A 16,214-nucleotide genomic window follows, 5' to 3' on the forward strand; every position below is an offset into this window, starting at 1 on the left:
GGTTTCATAGAACAATTTGAAGGCTGTGGTGTACTGAGGGGAACCATAGCAACATGAAACCTTAAACACCGTCCAGTTCCTAACTGGATTTAATATAACATGTGACACAAAAAGCTAAATGGAAGGAAAGGCATGCTCATCTCCAGGGATAAAAATTATTTACTACATAAGTATCTACTGTACTACATAAGATGTTTGATTTTCAACAAAAATTTAAGAAGTACATGAAAAGGCAAGATAAACATATATCCAAGAGAATAAAAAAATCAGAACCAGATTCAGATATGGCACACAGGTTGGAATTAGCAGACAAAGAATTTTAAATAATTTTGATTAATATGTTAATGGCACTAATGGAAAAGGTAGAAAACACACAAGATCAGATGGAATATGTGAATAGGGATATGGAAACTATAATTAAAAATTAAATAGAAAGGTTATAAATGAAGGACACCAAGAGAGGTAATGAATGCTTTGGTGAGCTTGACACAGCCGTGGAATCACTGAACTTGAAGATAACTGAGTAAAAGTTCCCCAAAGTGACACACAAAGAAAAAGGAGAGTGAAAAAGTTCCCTCAACCCCCAAACAGAACATTTAAGATTGTGGGACAATATGATGGTCTAACATAAATGCAACAGGAACCCTAGAAGGTGGACATAGAAAACAGAGCAGAAAAGCTACTTGGAGAAATAATAGCTACAATATTTTCAAACTTAAAGACAGGTATCAAACCAAAGATCCAAGAAACTGATAGAACACCAAGCAGGATAAATTCAAACTATAAACAACAACAGAAACACACGCCTAGGCATTCTGCATTACAATCTGCCAGAAACAAAGAAAAGAAATTTTGAAGGTAATCAGACAAAAAAATACATATTATCTACAATGAATAAGGATAAGAACTAAGAAGGCTTCTTGTCAGAAACCATGCAAGCAGAATATAATGAAAATAAAAGGATACTTTTAAGTTGCTGAAAGAAAAAACAAAACCTGTCAACTCAAAATTATATATCCAATAAAAATATCATTCAACATAAAAGATAAATACTTTCTCAAAACAAAAATTATGGAATTCATTGTTAACATACCTACTCAATAAGAGATATTAAAGGAAATTGTTCAGGCAGAATGAATATGCTATGAGTCAGAACCTTAGATCCATACAAAGAAATCAAGAACCTAAGAAATGGAATAAAGATGATAAATTTCATTTTCTTTCCTATTTTTATTGTCCTAAAAGATAACTAATTCCAGGTAATGTAGACTTCAGAACACAAAAGTTTATTAAAGGAGAGGCAATTCATAAATGATAAAGGGGTCAATTCTCTAAGGAGAAATAAAAACACTAAATGTAAATACATCTAACAACAGAACATCAAAATAAATGAAGCTCCACCACCTTGAGATGCAGTATATTCATAAATGATTTGGAATTCTCTATATAGAAGTTTATTTGTTCTCCTTTGTCTGCCAATCTATCTACCAATCATCTCTCTGTCTTGTCTGTCATCTATTAATTCAGCCATCCACCCACCCATCCATCCTTCCATTCTTTCAGTTGTTCATTTATATCAATATGAACTCATGGATATTTATTTTATAATTTAAGTTATAAAGTAATACTACATTATTTATTGTTTGTTCAAATCATTACAGTTTTGGCCATTGAGAGTTCTTGCTGGCCTCACAAGATACTCCAGGCTCTTTTTGTATACATCCTGACACATCCTTAGAATCAGCCATTTCTATGAGAGTTCCTGATTCCTCTTATTGGAAAATGGTATTAAAAACCAATATTTGGATACAGGATATGCTCACAGCAGTGCTACCCTAGTACTAAAGCAATACAATAATGTTACAAATAAGAAAACTAAAGAACAATGTTATTCATGAATACAGGCAAAAAAAATGTTCAAATAATGTCAGTAAATTGAATCCATCAAAATAAAAAAGGATAATACATTAGGACCCAGGTGAAGTTCATTTCAGGAATTAAAGCTTGGTTCAACATTTGAAAGTCAATCATTATAATTCATCATATTAATAGATTAAAGAAGAAAAACCATATGATCATAGATGCAGAAAAGTAATTTGATAATTTTTAACAACCATCTCTCTGATTAAAAAAAAAAGCTCTCAGGAAACTGTGAAACTTGATTATCCTAATATTTTATGTATGTACACATAGAGTTACCATATTACTAAATAATTCCACTCCTGGAATTTCAGTTCTCTTAGTAGTAACTGACTAACCTGGAATTTTTAAAGTAATTTCTATGAAACTTACCTTTTCTTTCATTTTTTCCACCTTTTGTTTTAGCTGGGGAACTACACTGTTGGGTGGCAAGCCTTTTTCTAATTGAGTCACAAATTTGGCATATTTGGAAACTTGACTGTTTAGAAGTTCTGGATCCAGGCAGTCAAATTTAGACTAGAAAAATTAGGGGAAAAAAGACATGATAAAAGGGAAGCATATGTAAATATGCTTAAAATAGTAAAATATTTACTCATATTTTCAAGTAGTTAAATTGTTCATCTAGGTCAACTCTATACTTTTGGAAATGGTTTTATTTATTAACATCGCTAATAGTGTATCAGGCATCATTTCTTTCTTCCTTTCATGTCCTTATTTCCCACATCATCAAATGCAGTATTGCAATTGCTGTAATTTATTCCTGAGGATCAATCATTGTAAGGAGACAAATGGCTCATTTTTACTCTTGCTAACTAGAAGTTTCTCATTTAGTATTCTCTTATTCTTATTGTCTGATTATGTAACCCTTTAATATAAGTGTTTTAAAGATGCACCCCAATATATGTATGTATCTATACATATATTTCTCAGTTACATAAACATGTAAGTGTACACATATATTGATATGTCAGATGTCATATGGACTGAAGACAAGATAAGATTTTTAAAAATGGAAAGATATTCTCTTCATGGGTTGGAAGAATTAATACTGTCAAAATGTCCATACTACCTGAAACAATCTACAGATTCAATTCAATTTCTGTCAAAATTCCAATGGCATTTCTCAAAGAAGTACAATAAAAACTCTTAAAATTTGTACGGAACCACAAAAGACCCCAAATAGTCAAAGCAATGTTGAAAAAGAACAAAGCAGGAGGCATTACACTCCCAGAGTTCAAACTATAGTAAAGCTATAGTAATCAAAACAATATGGCATTGGCATTAAAACAGACCCATAGATCAATGGAACAGAATAGAGAATCCAGAAATAAATCTATACATATATGGTAAATTAACTTATGATGAAGGACCCAAGAATGTACAATGGGGAAAGGATAGCCTCTCCAATAAATGGTGTTGGGAAAACTGGACAAACACATGCAAAAGAATGAAACTGGATGACTATTTTACATGACTCACAAAAATTAGCTCAAAGTGGATTAAAGAATTGAATATAAGACCTGAAACCATAAAACTTCTAGAAGAAAACACAGGTGGTAAGCTCCTTGATTTGGTCTTGGCAATGACTTTTTGGATGTGACACCAAAAGCAAAGGCAACAAAAGTAAAAATAACCAAGTAGGATTGCACAGCAAAGGAAACCACCAGAAAAATGAAAAGGTGACCTACTGAATGGGAGAAAATATTTGAAAATCATATATCTGAGATTGGGTTAATAGCCAAAATATATAAAGAACTCATACAACTCAATAGCAACAAAACAAATAATCCAATTAAAAAATGGGCAGAGGATTTGAAGAGACATTTTTCCAAAGAAGACGTAACAGATGGCCAACAGGTTCATGAAAGATGATCAACATCACCGATCATCTAGGAAATGCAAATCAAAATCCAATGAGATATCACCTCATACCTGCCAGAATGGCTACTACCAAAACAAGTAGTAGTAAGTGTTGATGAGAATGTGGAGAAAAGGGAACACTTAGGCACTAATGGTGGGATTGTAAATTGGTGCAGCTACTATGGAAAACAGTATGGAAATTCCTCAAAAAATGAAAAACAGAACTAACATATGATTTGGCAATTCTGCTTCTGGATATTTATCTGAAAGAAATGAAAACACTAACTTGAAATGATATATATACCCCCATATTCACTGCAACATTATTTACAATAGCCAAGACATTGAAGCAACCTAAGTGTCCACTGATGGATAAATGTGTAAAGAAAATGTCACATACACACACACACACACACACACACACACACACACACACACACACACACACACACACAATGGAATATTATTCATCTATAAAAAAGGAATAAAGTCTTGCTGTTTTGTGACAACAGGTATGACCTTGAGGGCATTATGCTAAGTGAAACACTCAGACAAGGAAAAGACAAATACAGTATGATCTCACTGATATGTGGAATCTAAAACAAAATGAAAAAAAAACAAACTTATAGACATAGAGAACATATTGGTGGTTGCCAGAAGTGGGGGAGCAGGTGGGATAAATGTGTGAAGGGGGTCAAAAGATACAAGCTTCTAGTTATAAAATAAATAAGTCCTGGGGATGCATGTACAGCATGGTGACTGCAGTTAATAATACTGTATTGCATATTTGAAAGTTGCTAACAGAACAGATCTTTAAAGTTCTCATCATAAGGAAAAAAATTTTGTAATTGTGTGGCAAAGGATGTTAACTAGACTTATTGTGTGATCATTTCACAATATGTACAGTTATCAAATCATTATGTTGTATACCTGAAATTAATATAATGTTGTATATCAAATATCTTTGATTTAAAAAAAAAAGAAAGTTTGTGAATCTTAATTTTTCCTATTTTTAGATTCAACATTTTCTTTCTGCCTCCTACTGGGTCTTTTTGTGTACTTCCTCTGGTGAGTTCATCTCACTTTGGAAGCCACTGTTCTAATCTATAGTGGCAATTAGGAAATGTCTCTACGCATCTTCTATATCCCTCAGGAGCATTTATACTTCTGAGTTAAATAGTAAGTGAGTTATTGGTTTTCTTGGTTTCACTGGAGATGGCTGGTAATTACAGGTCTGCTTTGGTTACGTAACTATACTCCTATTATGTTAATGTGTGTGTGCAATTTAATTAGTAGTTTAAAACCTATACATGCTGAAGTTACTCTACAAGAAGGTATGTCAAAGAAATAATCAATCTTCCCAGGTTTTCTTCCACCTGCTACTTCTATAGCTTTTCTTCTTCCTTCCTAATTATAACCCTTAAGTAGAATTCGTGCCTCATATCGAATTTACTGAGTATCATAATTCTTCCAAGTGGTAAAGACACCTCAAGATAAAATGCTGGGCATAGAAGCCACAGGGCATAAAATATGCAAAGAAGTAAAAAGCTAACCTTTTCAAACAATAAGGCTTCTCTCTCACTTACCAACTTAACATTTCCCTGTATGGCCCCGGAAGATGACTGGTTAGCCAGAGACGGGTAAGATTCCTCAAGGGAGGAACAACCTGAGACAGGCACAGTTGCAGGGGGGCCATCAGGTGAGAATTTGGGGATCAACAGAGGTGAGGCTTAGAACCCCCCCTGAGAGAAATCTTCTGCATACGTGGATGTTTTATTGCCCTTGTCTAGCTTGGATTAACACATAGTCTACAGGCACAGGCCTGATCATCTACATTTGCTCTCTTACAACACTAAACTATGTTTTCAACCTTTATCTTGTATCTACCTACCACTTCAGCATTTTATTAAAAATAATAATAATAAAGAGAGAAATGTGGTATCCACATATAAATCAAGTATAAAAATCAAATGAATATTCATATTTGAACTGACTGTTTATAGTTCATAATGCATGATCAAAACCAAAAGCCTCTGTGATGACTGCCCTTGTACTGTTCACCATGTAATTTATTGACTATGTAAAAATTTGTTCTCCATGTAAGAACTTGTTCGTTATGCTTCAGAAGATTGGAGACTGACGAAAATTAGGCTTGGGGTGGATTAATGATTGTGCATTGAGCATTGACCCCCCTATACAGAATTTTATTGTGGTTAACAACCATTTGATCAATAAATATGAGAGATGCCCTCACAAAAAAAAAAGTACACACTTCCAATTGTAAAATAAATAAGTAAGTGGGATGTAATGTATAGCATAAGGAATATAGTCAAAATATTGTAACAACTTGGTATGGTGATAGCTGGTACCTGGAATTATCATGTATATAAATGTTAAATCACTGTGTTGTACCCTGAAACTAATGTAATACTGTGTGTCAACTACCCTTCAAAAAAAAAATAGTAAGTGAGTTATACAGGAGAACTTAAAATTCTCTTATATTATAGCATATATATATATGCATTGTCTATTTTCCCCACCAAAAGAAGGTTCTCGGAGTGTTTGGACTTTGTTCTTCTTATTCTCCACCAGTATCTCCAACACCCAAAATATATGAGAAATATTATCTGTGTACTGGTGTTTAATCCAGACATATGACTTCCTCATGTATGTATCAGCACAGATAGGCTGAATGAGCAAGTCCACATTACACTTGAAAGAACAGATGCTCAGCTATTCTGTCTCTTAGAGGGTTGGCCCTTTTTAAGGTTTGACTATAAGGGTAGACCCTAGACACCAAACTCTATGGTGATTGTTAGTACTTTCCCCCTAATTAAGAGGATTTACTATTGAGCTCTCAAAGGAAGATCCTAGATCTCATTACTCCAATCCTGAATATCACAGTGAATAAACTGGCTCCCTTTTTTTGTTTAAAGGAAAAGAACACAAACCTAAGCTAACAAATATAAAGTGGGTAGATCACAAATAAAATCCCACAATCCTTAAGGATACTTGGGTGTAGTGTATCATGACCACACTATATTCAGAAACCACAAAGCAGTTTTAAATGTCATGTAGTGAGGTCCTTTGATGCTCCCTTCATTTAGCCTTTTTCATTGAGCACCTGAGAAGCCTCCCCTATGCTAATGCATTCTGCTCTGTGGTATACAGTCACAGAAAGACCTTTGTGCATTTCACCAAGAAGCTGACAATAATTCCTATAAAATTATAACACTGCATATTTTACTGAAATTAAGAATATACCAAACTGTTAAAAATTTTAATTCATATTATTTAGATCTTAAGTTAATTAGTAAAAAAAGATTAAAGAATTGAGGTTTTATTTATTTATTTATTTATTTACCTTTAACCATTCTTGTTGGAGATGATCCCATTCAGAAAGAGAATCCCAGAGCAATTGTTTAAGCTTCAATTCAGAACTAACTTCTTCCAAAGCTTCAAACTTGGATATTTCTACCTTTAAAAATACAACAAGAAAAATGCACCATTTAGTTTTCAGACATAGGATCTTATTAAATCCTCCTATTAGTAATTCTTGACACAGTAACTGCTAAGCAGAATATGGTGGGTCATAAATGGGGAAAGAAAAGTAGAGAGAGAAACAAATGAATAAAACAAAAAAAATCACAAAACCCCATGTACATTCAAAATTTCCATTTGAGTGACAAAATCTAACTCTTTTTATTTCCTTAGAACTTAAATATTCTCCAAAGATATAAATATCACATCTTTGTAAAATGGACATTCTTCCTCAAGTTGGATCATAAATGCATATACATGTCTGGCCACTTTTGGAAAACAAATGAGTCTTCAGAGGCACTGATTTCCTTGAGCACTTACATACTTAGATGATAGAAGAGGGATAAAATGTTCATGTAGTAGCTGGAGAGGATGGGGAGATTTTTTTTTTAAACCACTTTATTGAGGTATGATTGACATACAAAAGGCTGTACATATTTCATGTCTACAACATGGTAAGTTGGGGTAGGTTCCCTTTCTGTGAATTCCCTGCTCCTGTTCTTGGCCCATTTTCTTTTTTTTTCTTAAGGTATTATACTCTTATGAAGGTTTCACATGAAAAAACCATGTGGTTACTACATCTACCCATATTATCAAGACCCCACCCCACCCAAATGCAGTCACTGTCCATCAGTGCAGCAAGATGCCGCAGATTCCCTATGTGCCTTTTCTGTGCTACACTGTCTTCCCCCTGATCGCCCCACACCATGTGACTACACATAATGCAGGATGGGGAGATTTAAGATGGAAAGAAGAGCCTGATTTCTTACCTCTTTCTAACCTCAGGCTGAATATGCACCCCATAGGGATAAAGGTTGCAAGAAAATCTGAAGAAGCTGTTTTCAAAAGAAGAGTTTTAAGACTGCTTTTGCTTGAGGTGGTTAGTTGTGCAAAAATTGTGAGCCCTGTAATAATCTAGGGCTTACCAACAGCAGCACAATACATTCTTTTCAAGTGCAAATAGGACATTACTCAGGATGCATTGTATGATAGGTCACAAAACAAGTCTTAAAAAATTGAAGACTGAAATCTTTCCAAGAATCTTTTCCAGTCATAATGGTATCAAACTAAAAATGAATAACAAAAGGAAAGCTGGAAAATTTACAAGCATATGGAAACTAAACAACACACTCCAGAACACTGAATGGGTTAAAGAGGAAATCTAAAGGAAATTTAAAAAAAAAGGAAACACAGCACACCAAGGCCTGTGGGATGCTGCAAAAGCAGTTCTGAGAGGGAATTTTATAGTGATAAATGCATACATTCAGAAAATAAAAAGATCTCAAATAAACAACTTTCCACATGGAGGAACTAGAAAGAGGAGAACAAAAGTAAGTGTAAATTTAGCAGAAGGAAAGAAATAATAAAGATCAGAGATCAGAGTGAAAATGAATGAAATAAAGACCAGAAAGACAATAATAAAGATCAGTGAAACAAAGAGCTGGTTTTTTGAAAAAAAAAAATTATTGGCAAACCTTTAGCTAAACTAAGAAAAAAAAGGACTCAAATAAATAAAATCAGAAATTAAAGAGGCGACATTATACCTGATACTGCAGAAATACAAAGGATCATGAGACTACTATGAACAATCAAATGCAACAAATTACATAAAATAGAAGACTTTTGAAGAAACTAATCACACCTCACTCATTGCTGGTGGCCCCCTTGTTTTGACCCTAGGGATGTTTCTATTTCTATCCTCTTTTCTTTTTGGTCTCTTAATAACTGTTCAGAGCACTTATATCTCTCCACAATTTCTCTGCATTGTTTGAAGCACCTTCCCCACCCTTCTGGATCCATCTGTCCCCTGGCTCTGCCAAATTCTCTTCCATCAAATCAGTACACCAAACCAGAGCACATCAGGCAATATTCATGGAAGCGTAACACACACATGGATGTACAAGGGGTTTGAATATTACTTAAGAAAGGATAGAGGGGTTCTAATAGACTACGTTTAAAAACCCACATACATTTTAACATAGAAACTATAGTCCGTGGTCTGAGGGTTTTTCTATATAATTCACAATTATTTTTCAATAAAAAAAGATAATTCGCCTCTCCTGTATACTAATATTTAAGCACTTTAAAGGCAGGGAACACATCATATTTTATATTTCAGGCTGTTCCAGAAAAATAATTATCACATAGGTGTCCAAACATTGATATTTTTATATCAATGTTTGATTGTATTGTACAGTCATATTGCTGAAAGTACTTGTGCATTAATGCCATGTTTTAAAAATAGATGTGTAGAGTTGTCATTACCTTAAAATTCTTCTGATAGGATTTATACTGAAATGCTCGTTTTTGAAGATCATCCAGAACTGATTGCAGATCATTCAACATGACCTTTATTTTGTCCTGGTCAGCATTAATATCTAAAATTTGTGGATCCTATGAAATTAAGATAGTTTTTGATTAGTCATTCCTACTGTTTGATGTAGATCATTAAATTAATTAATAAACATTTTCCATAAGTATTTTTTCAAATTCTCTTCTAGCTCTGATTTTTAGAAAACATGTTGAAGTAGTTGATTTTCTTGAATTTTAAAGAAATGCGTATACATTGTAAAAAGTAAAGAAATGTATAAAAAAGTGTCATAGGGATAATACTGCTTTTAAATAGTACCTAATACATTTTTCCTTCTCTACTTGCATTTCCTATACTTCAACCAGTATGACTTCAAATAAGGAGAGTTGAATGCTATAGGGAAAAGAAGGAAGAGGATATGATATAAGGAAAATTCTCTTTATTTTACAATAAAGGCAATAAAAAGCCCTTTGGTTTCTGAAAGGTAGGAAGATAGAAGGTAAAGAATAAATGGTTAGACTTAAGCTTTCTGGCTGACCTGTTAGAATTGAAACCCCACCCAATGAATCAGGAGCAAAGTAGAAAAACATAACTACTTTGGGAGAATCTGAGGAGTGGCAGAATCTGAGAACTATTACAGCCATAGCTTGGGGTGGCCAATCTCTGAGTCAGCATGGTCCTTCATTCAAAATGGCAACAAGCTAAAGGAAGTGGTCAGGTGGAAGGGGCTTGTCCCCACAACCTGGTGCCTCATGGCTTGGTCTGGTATGGAGGGGACTGGGAAGCTCTACATGTTTTGATTCTGGCAGCGGGAATGGCTGAAAGAACTGGTGGGCCAGGAGAAGTCTGAGACAGCTACAGATTACTTCAGACTACAGACTGGCAGAAACGATGGATCACAACAGCAGGGGCCGGCGTGGGACCGAAGGAACCAGGAAGGACCCTTAGCTAATAGCTGCCTGGGACAACCAGGTCCAGCCGAGCCAAAGTATACTGGAAGCCTTACAAGTTCAGAAGGCAGCAAGAGGGCTGCATGCCTCATCCCTCCATCTGCCATGAGGAAATGCAGACCTTCCTTTACGGGGCAAGATGTGGGGGGTTATGGTGGTGAGGGTAAAAAAAGGGCCCAATAGGGAGTTCAGATCTGATCTGAATTAAGATCTGTCCAAAAGAGACCAAGATAGTATTAAACAGACATATCCAACTGAAACTGAGTTATCATCAACAGTCACATGGAGGATTTTTTCTCCAACACCCTCCATCATCAGGAGTGCTGATCTTGACAGGAAGATGTTATCATTTAAAGAAATAATGAAGTTTTACTTCTTTGCTCAAGAGAGCTAACGAGTTCATTCTAAACCCTCTATAAAAGAAGCACTTGCTGGAGTGAACCTCTGCTATCGTTTCTATGTATGTGCATCATACTTTTTAAGATGCATGATTGTACACAAAGCCCTTGCTGACACTTGTGCTATCTATACACACATGTATTGTTGTTAAGTAGTAACTATTCATACTTTCAAATATGTATAGGATACATATTGTATAGAATATAGTCTAGAGTAGAACACACATATATATATATATATATATACATATGTTATATAATATAATAGTCAAACTCTACACAGACTATATTTTAAATCCTGCTTTAGCTTACCTGTGCTAATAACTTTACTTCATTCACTTCATTGTTTAGGTCTTCAAGATCTCTGCCCAAATGCAGACTAAATTGCTTAATGCAAGTTTCTCTATCTCCCACAGATTTATCAATGGCATTCCGAACCGCAATAATGGATGGCTTCATAGTAGCAAAAACAGCAAAGTCTTCAGGGGGTGTGGGAACTTGATATAGGTCAATGAGCTTATACATTTGAATCACTATATTCCCTTCATCTTCAAGACTTTCCATCTAAATAGAAACAGTTGTTGCTTGTTAAATATATCAGAACCTATCATACCCTTTAAGTTTTGTCTAACAGGAGATAGCCACTGTGCACCATGAACATCACACTGTGAATAATCAGCACGTGAGCAGTGTGTTTAATGTTACCATCAAAGTGGCTGAAGCCTGCTGGGTGATTAATAGTTATTGCTCTAGTTCAGGTAATCAGGCCCAGGAAGAAAGTCGTTCAGAGCTGAGCACAGTATTACTCTTACATATGTTAATATTTCTCTTCTCTCTTTTGTTCCCTAGTAGCATTGAACAGTGCTAATATTTAAAGGTTTCAGAGACAACATGTGCTGTAAAGATGCTAAGTTGTAATATCTGAGCCTCTAGGCATGTGTGCTGAGCAGTGAATGTCCCAGAGTAGCCTCTGAGATATAGGCAGGTCATGATCGTGGCTGCATGTTCACCACTATCCTTTAATAAATACTTTTACTACCTCCAGCTAACTACTAAACATCTTACTCTGATGTCCTATCTTTAGTTAACAATGTCTAACTTTCTGGTAAGGGACTCACCAATTTTGGGGGAACCCTCCTCTCCCTAACTTTGCCACATATTATAGAGGGAGCAGCCATATTCATACAACTTGACCCAACCTTCTGGCCACAAGCTGAGATGAGCAGGATCAGAATGGAACCTAGGGAACCCAGCTCAGTCTGAGCTCTCTTGAACACAGGAAGAATTAGACTGTAGGTGTTGACAGAGGCCATTTGCTTTCATGTGGAAACAAAGCAGGTCCCTGATCTGAGAAGACAACTGCAGAGATACTTTTGTAGAAATGGTTCTCAACTTTTAGCTTGTGTCACAATCACCTTGGAAAACATGTTAAAAGACAGATTGTTGGACCCTTCACCTGAGTTTCTGCTTCAGGACGTCTAGGGTGTAGCCTGAGACTATGCGTATCTAACAAGTTCCCCGGTGATACTGAAGCTGCTGGTTTGGGCTCCCTGTTTCAGAACCGCTGTTCTAGAGAGGAGCGGAGATGAGAGATGGGAAGGGAGGCGGCTTTCTGGTTTCCCTATGCTGCTCTAGTCCCTACTTCCTGTCCTTCTTGAAGGTGAGGCTCTATCCATACTTGAGATGTCAGAAGATATCCCTACAGACTTAGAGTACATCTTCTCATTTTCCTAAGCTAACTATGTGAGTTTTTGTTACTTTCAATGAAAAGTGTCTAGAATCTTAAATGAGTTGTAAATAGAACTAAGTTTGTATACACCAAGATCTGCTTATCTTCCTATAGTTTCTGTACTTGGAGTAAGCATATGTCCAAGTTTCTCTGGGTGTACTGCTTTACACTTATTGTCCTGGCATAAGGACCGATAGTGCCTCTTTCACTCTCAAAAATGGCCTGGTCAGACAATGGTCATGTGACCTGCCCTACCCATACAGGTTAATGATACCACTATCTACCCATTCACTGTAGAAAGATAGCAAAGAGTAGTCTTAGATATTGCTTTTCCTCTCCTTCAGTTGCCCACTAAATCCTTTCTGGAATCCATCCCTTCTCTCCTATCCTTGAAAATACTTCTTTAAGCTACAGTTTATCAGCTTTTGCACCAAACACCCTTTCTCCACAGCTTACCAACTGCCACATCCTGCTCTTGCCATGCTGCCTCAGGTCAGTGCACATGGTTTTCCCTCTCCCTGGAATGCCCACCTGAGCAGATGTACTTTAGGACATAGTTTAAATACTTCATCTTCTGCAAGGCTTCAAGGGCAAGAATGATACCTCCCCAGTCTTATAACAGCATCTTGTACCTATACCTATTGTATAATAATTATCTGTGTTCATTCTAGACTCTGAGCCCCTTGAAAGCAGATTTACTCATTGTTATAATCCTTCCCCCCTGTGAAGTGGGTGTTCTTTAAATTTTCTGAATGAATATAAGATTCCATAAAAAAGCTGTTCATGTGTGGAAAGCACTCTCTAAGGAACTTGCTTCCCCAACACACCACCCAGCAATGTAGACAACCTTGTGGAGATGGGACACAGTCTGGGTTTTCTGCATGGCATGTCAACTCTCCTGTTCTGGACCCACAGAGTGAGAACAGTGTACTCTCTACAACATGATCCTACCTTCCTGTCATAGTTTATACAACAGGATGGAGTTGGGGGTGGTGGCAGCTGAATACATTTATTAGACATTAAGCATTAATAATGGAAGAGAGAGATTTTCTGTCTTGGTGGCCTGTTAGACATGTGTAACTTGGGGACTCCTGGTGGCCATGCTTGCTGCTGTGGGATGAAGAAACTGAAGCAGCCTGTCTGCAGAGGGAGAGAAGCAAAGCAGACCCTCAGGGCAATGCAGAGAGGAGGGATGGAGAGAAAGGACTATCTGGGTTTCCTGCAGACTTCTCATTCCTGCTTTTGATAAGTTCCAAAGCCTACTTACATTCTTGGTGAAGGAGATGGGGTCCCCTGAAATACTCCTGAATCCTGAAATAGGGTTCCCCTTTTCACCAAAGCTAGCTCAAGTACGTTTTGATTTCCTGTCCAAAGAACCTTCATGGCTACAAATAATAAAAAAATGCTTGGCATCTTCAGACTCCTGGGGTGATACATAAGTAAACTGGGAAAACCACAGTCATCCACCCTTTTGTGAAGGTACAGTTTCTTTAAATGAGAGGCAAAATTGTTACTTTTATAGTCATATGAAATAGCCTTTACTGGTAATTCTGTTGACAACATATAACAGACTATCCAGTTGTTAATGATTTGTTTAGCTGTTTATATATTTTTTATTTGTAACATATCTTCCATTTCCAGATATCTAAGAAAATAATTTATCTCTATTTCATATGCCAACTGATATTAATGAAAGCTTATGAAAAACTGACTATTGAAATAGGAGAGGAGGAAACCAAGTTTCCAGAGAGAAAGAAATAGGAGAGACAAAGGAGTGTATATATAAGTACGTATGTATATGTGTGCATGTGTGTGTGTGTGTGTGTGTGTGTGAGAGACAGCGTGAGAGCGAGAGCTGTCCAGCCTTGCATCACTGGAGTCCCCATATCTACGGTTCCATCCCTCCCTCCACCTCCCTACTTAAATTAGTTTTAGTTGCGTTTCTTTTATTCCTAACCATAAGGTTCCTGACTACTATGCAGATACAGGTTAAGGGCAAAGCCTTCTACTGTGACTAATGTCTAGATTACAATTCTATTACCATTTATCACAAATAAGACTTGCAATCATGGTTGAGAACATTTGCTTTGTGGTCAGAGACCCAAATTTAAATATCGGCTCTACTACAGCTCTGGATCTTGGACAATATAACTTATCCTAGTCTCAGTTTCTTCAATTACAGAATGAGAATAAAAGTTATCTTATTTCTTAACTTTTAGTGAGGATTAAAAATGTAATGCATCTAAAAAACTTACTGCAATTCCTGGCTAGTAGCAAGAGTTTGATCTATAAATGTTAGTTGTCATTATTACTGTGACATAGGGTATCCACTTACTTTGAAAGTGATTCTGATATTTTGACTGCTGTTTCTTGACCTTCAGTCCTTCAATTCTCTTGTTTTCTTTATTACCTACCATAAGATCTGAAATATTGAGTTACATGAAAATCAACTCACCCTTTCCTGAATTTCATCAAGAAATACTAAGCTGTTAACGTATTCTATGGTGGTAGTTGGAACAAATTCAAGTTTATACTCTGCATCTTGTGCCTCAGAGATAATGGCATCCACTTTTTTCTTGCTTTGACGAGGAAGCATAAAATTTAGCACCTAGAAAAGAAAGAGATAATGTGAATTATAACTACTTGAATATTTCCACCTTATTAAATATTTTAAATAAATTCTAATTCATGTCTGTTCAAGCAATAGGTATTGGAAGCAGCGGTGTGTATGAAGGTACTTTTTTCACATTAAATCACTGCTAGTCAAATGATTTAACAGGAAGAGCAGGTTTTCAAGATCATTTCCAGAACAAACTAGATTGCACAGATTATGAAAATTTGCCTAAACTGCTCTAATCTCTTGTAAGCACCCTTTCTGCTAGTTTGAACTATGTATTGGATGGACATTGTGGTGCTCTCCCCAGCATCATTTCCACTCCTTTCATGTTGGATAGTAGCCATGTGGTCTGGGGGAAATTGATCTCTCCTTCAGAAATAAATATGGAGATTGACTAACCACTGGGCAAATATTATCATGGCTTCCTTTTGCCAATGTGACTGGATTATGGTGGACCTCTGACTTTAGTTGATACAATCAGAGAGAAGCCCTAAGACTTTTGTTTAAGGTAGAGAAACACCTGTGTCTAAAATCTTAATTTCTCTTTTTGTCTCTCTTTCAGTGAACAAGGAAGTAATTTGCCTATGGAGCTCTTGACAACCATTGCAGAAATGTGAGTGAATTCTAACTTTAGGATGAAGGTGGCACATCAGGAGGCTCAGAAAAGTACTGGGTCCTTGGTCACCATTGAGTCACTAGATCAAACTTCCCTGATGCCCATCTACTCTCTGGACTTTTTAGATGCACAGTCCATACATTTTATGATTTCTTAAGCCATTTTGAGTTCAGTTTTCTCTGGCTTGGCATACAGTAGTCCTCAAAAATGTTTCTTGACATTGAATTGAATTTTCTCCAATTATATATATTTTTCCTTTTTTAACAGATGAAG

General features: G+C 36.0%; 1 protein-coding gene across 1 annotated transcript in view; it reads right to left on the reverse strand.

The window, feature by feature from the left end:
• DNAH6 (dynein axonemal heavy chain 6) overlaps nt 1–16,214 on the reverse strand; it is a 233,227-nt gene that overhangs the window by 167,329 nt on the left and 49,684 nt on the right. Inside the window, exons 14-18 of the mRNA XM_073241805.1 lie at nt 15,164–15,316; nt 11,292–11,543; nt 9,586–9,714; nt 7,145–7,258; nt 2,293–2,436 (exon numbers count right to left, since the gene is read on the reverse strand). Of these exons, the coding sequence (XP_073097906.1) occupies nt 2,293–2,436; nt 7,145–7,258; nt 9,586–9,714; nt 11,292–11,543; nt 15,164–15,316 (792 nt within the window). The remainder of the gene's footprint in view (nt 1–2,292; nt 2,437–7,144; nt 7,259–9,585; nt 9,715–11,291; nt 11,544–15,163; nt 15,317–16,214) is intronic.

Source organism: Manis javanica, chromosome 1 (assembly GCF_040802235.1).
Source record: "Manis javanica isolate MJ-LG chromosome 1, MJ_LKY, whole genome shotgun sequence".
Classification (NCBI taxonomy): domain Eukaryota; kingdom Metazoa; phylum Chordata; class Mammalia; order Pholidota; family Manidae; genus Manis; species Manis javanica.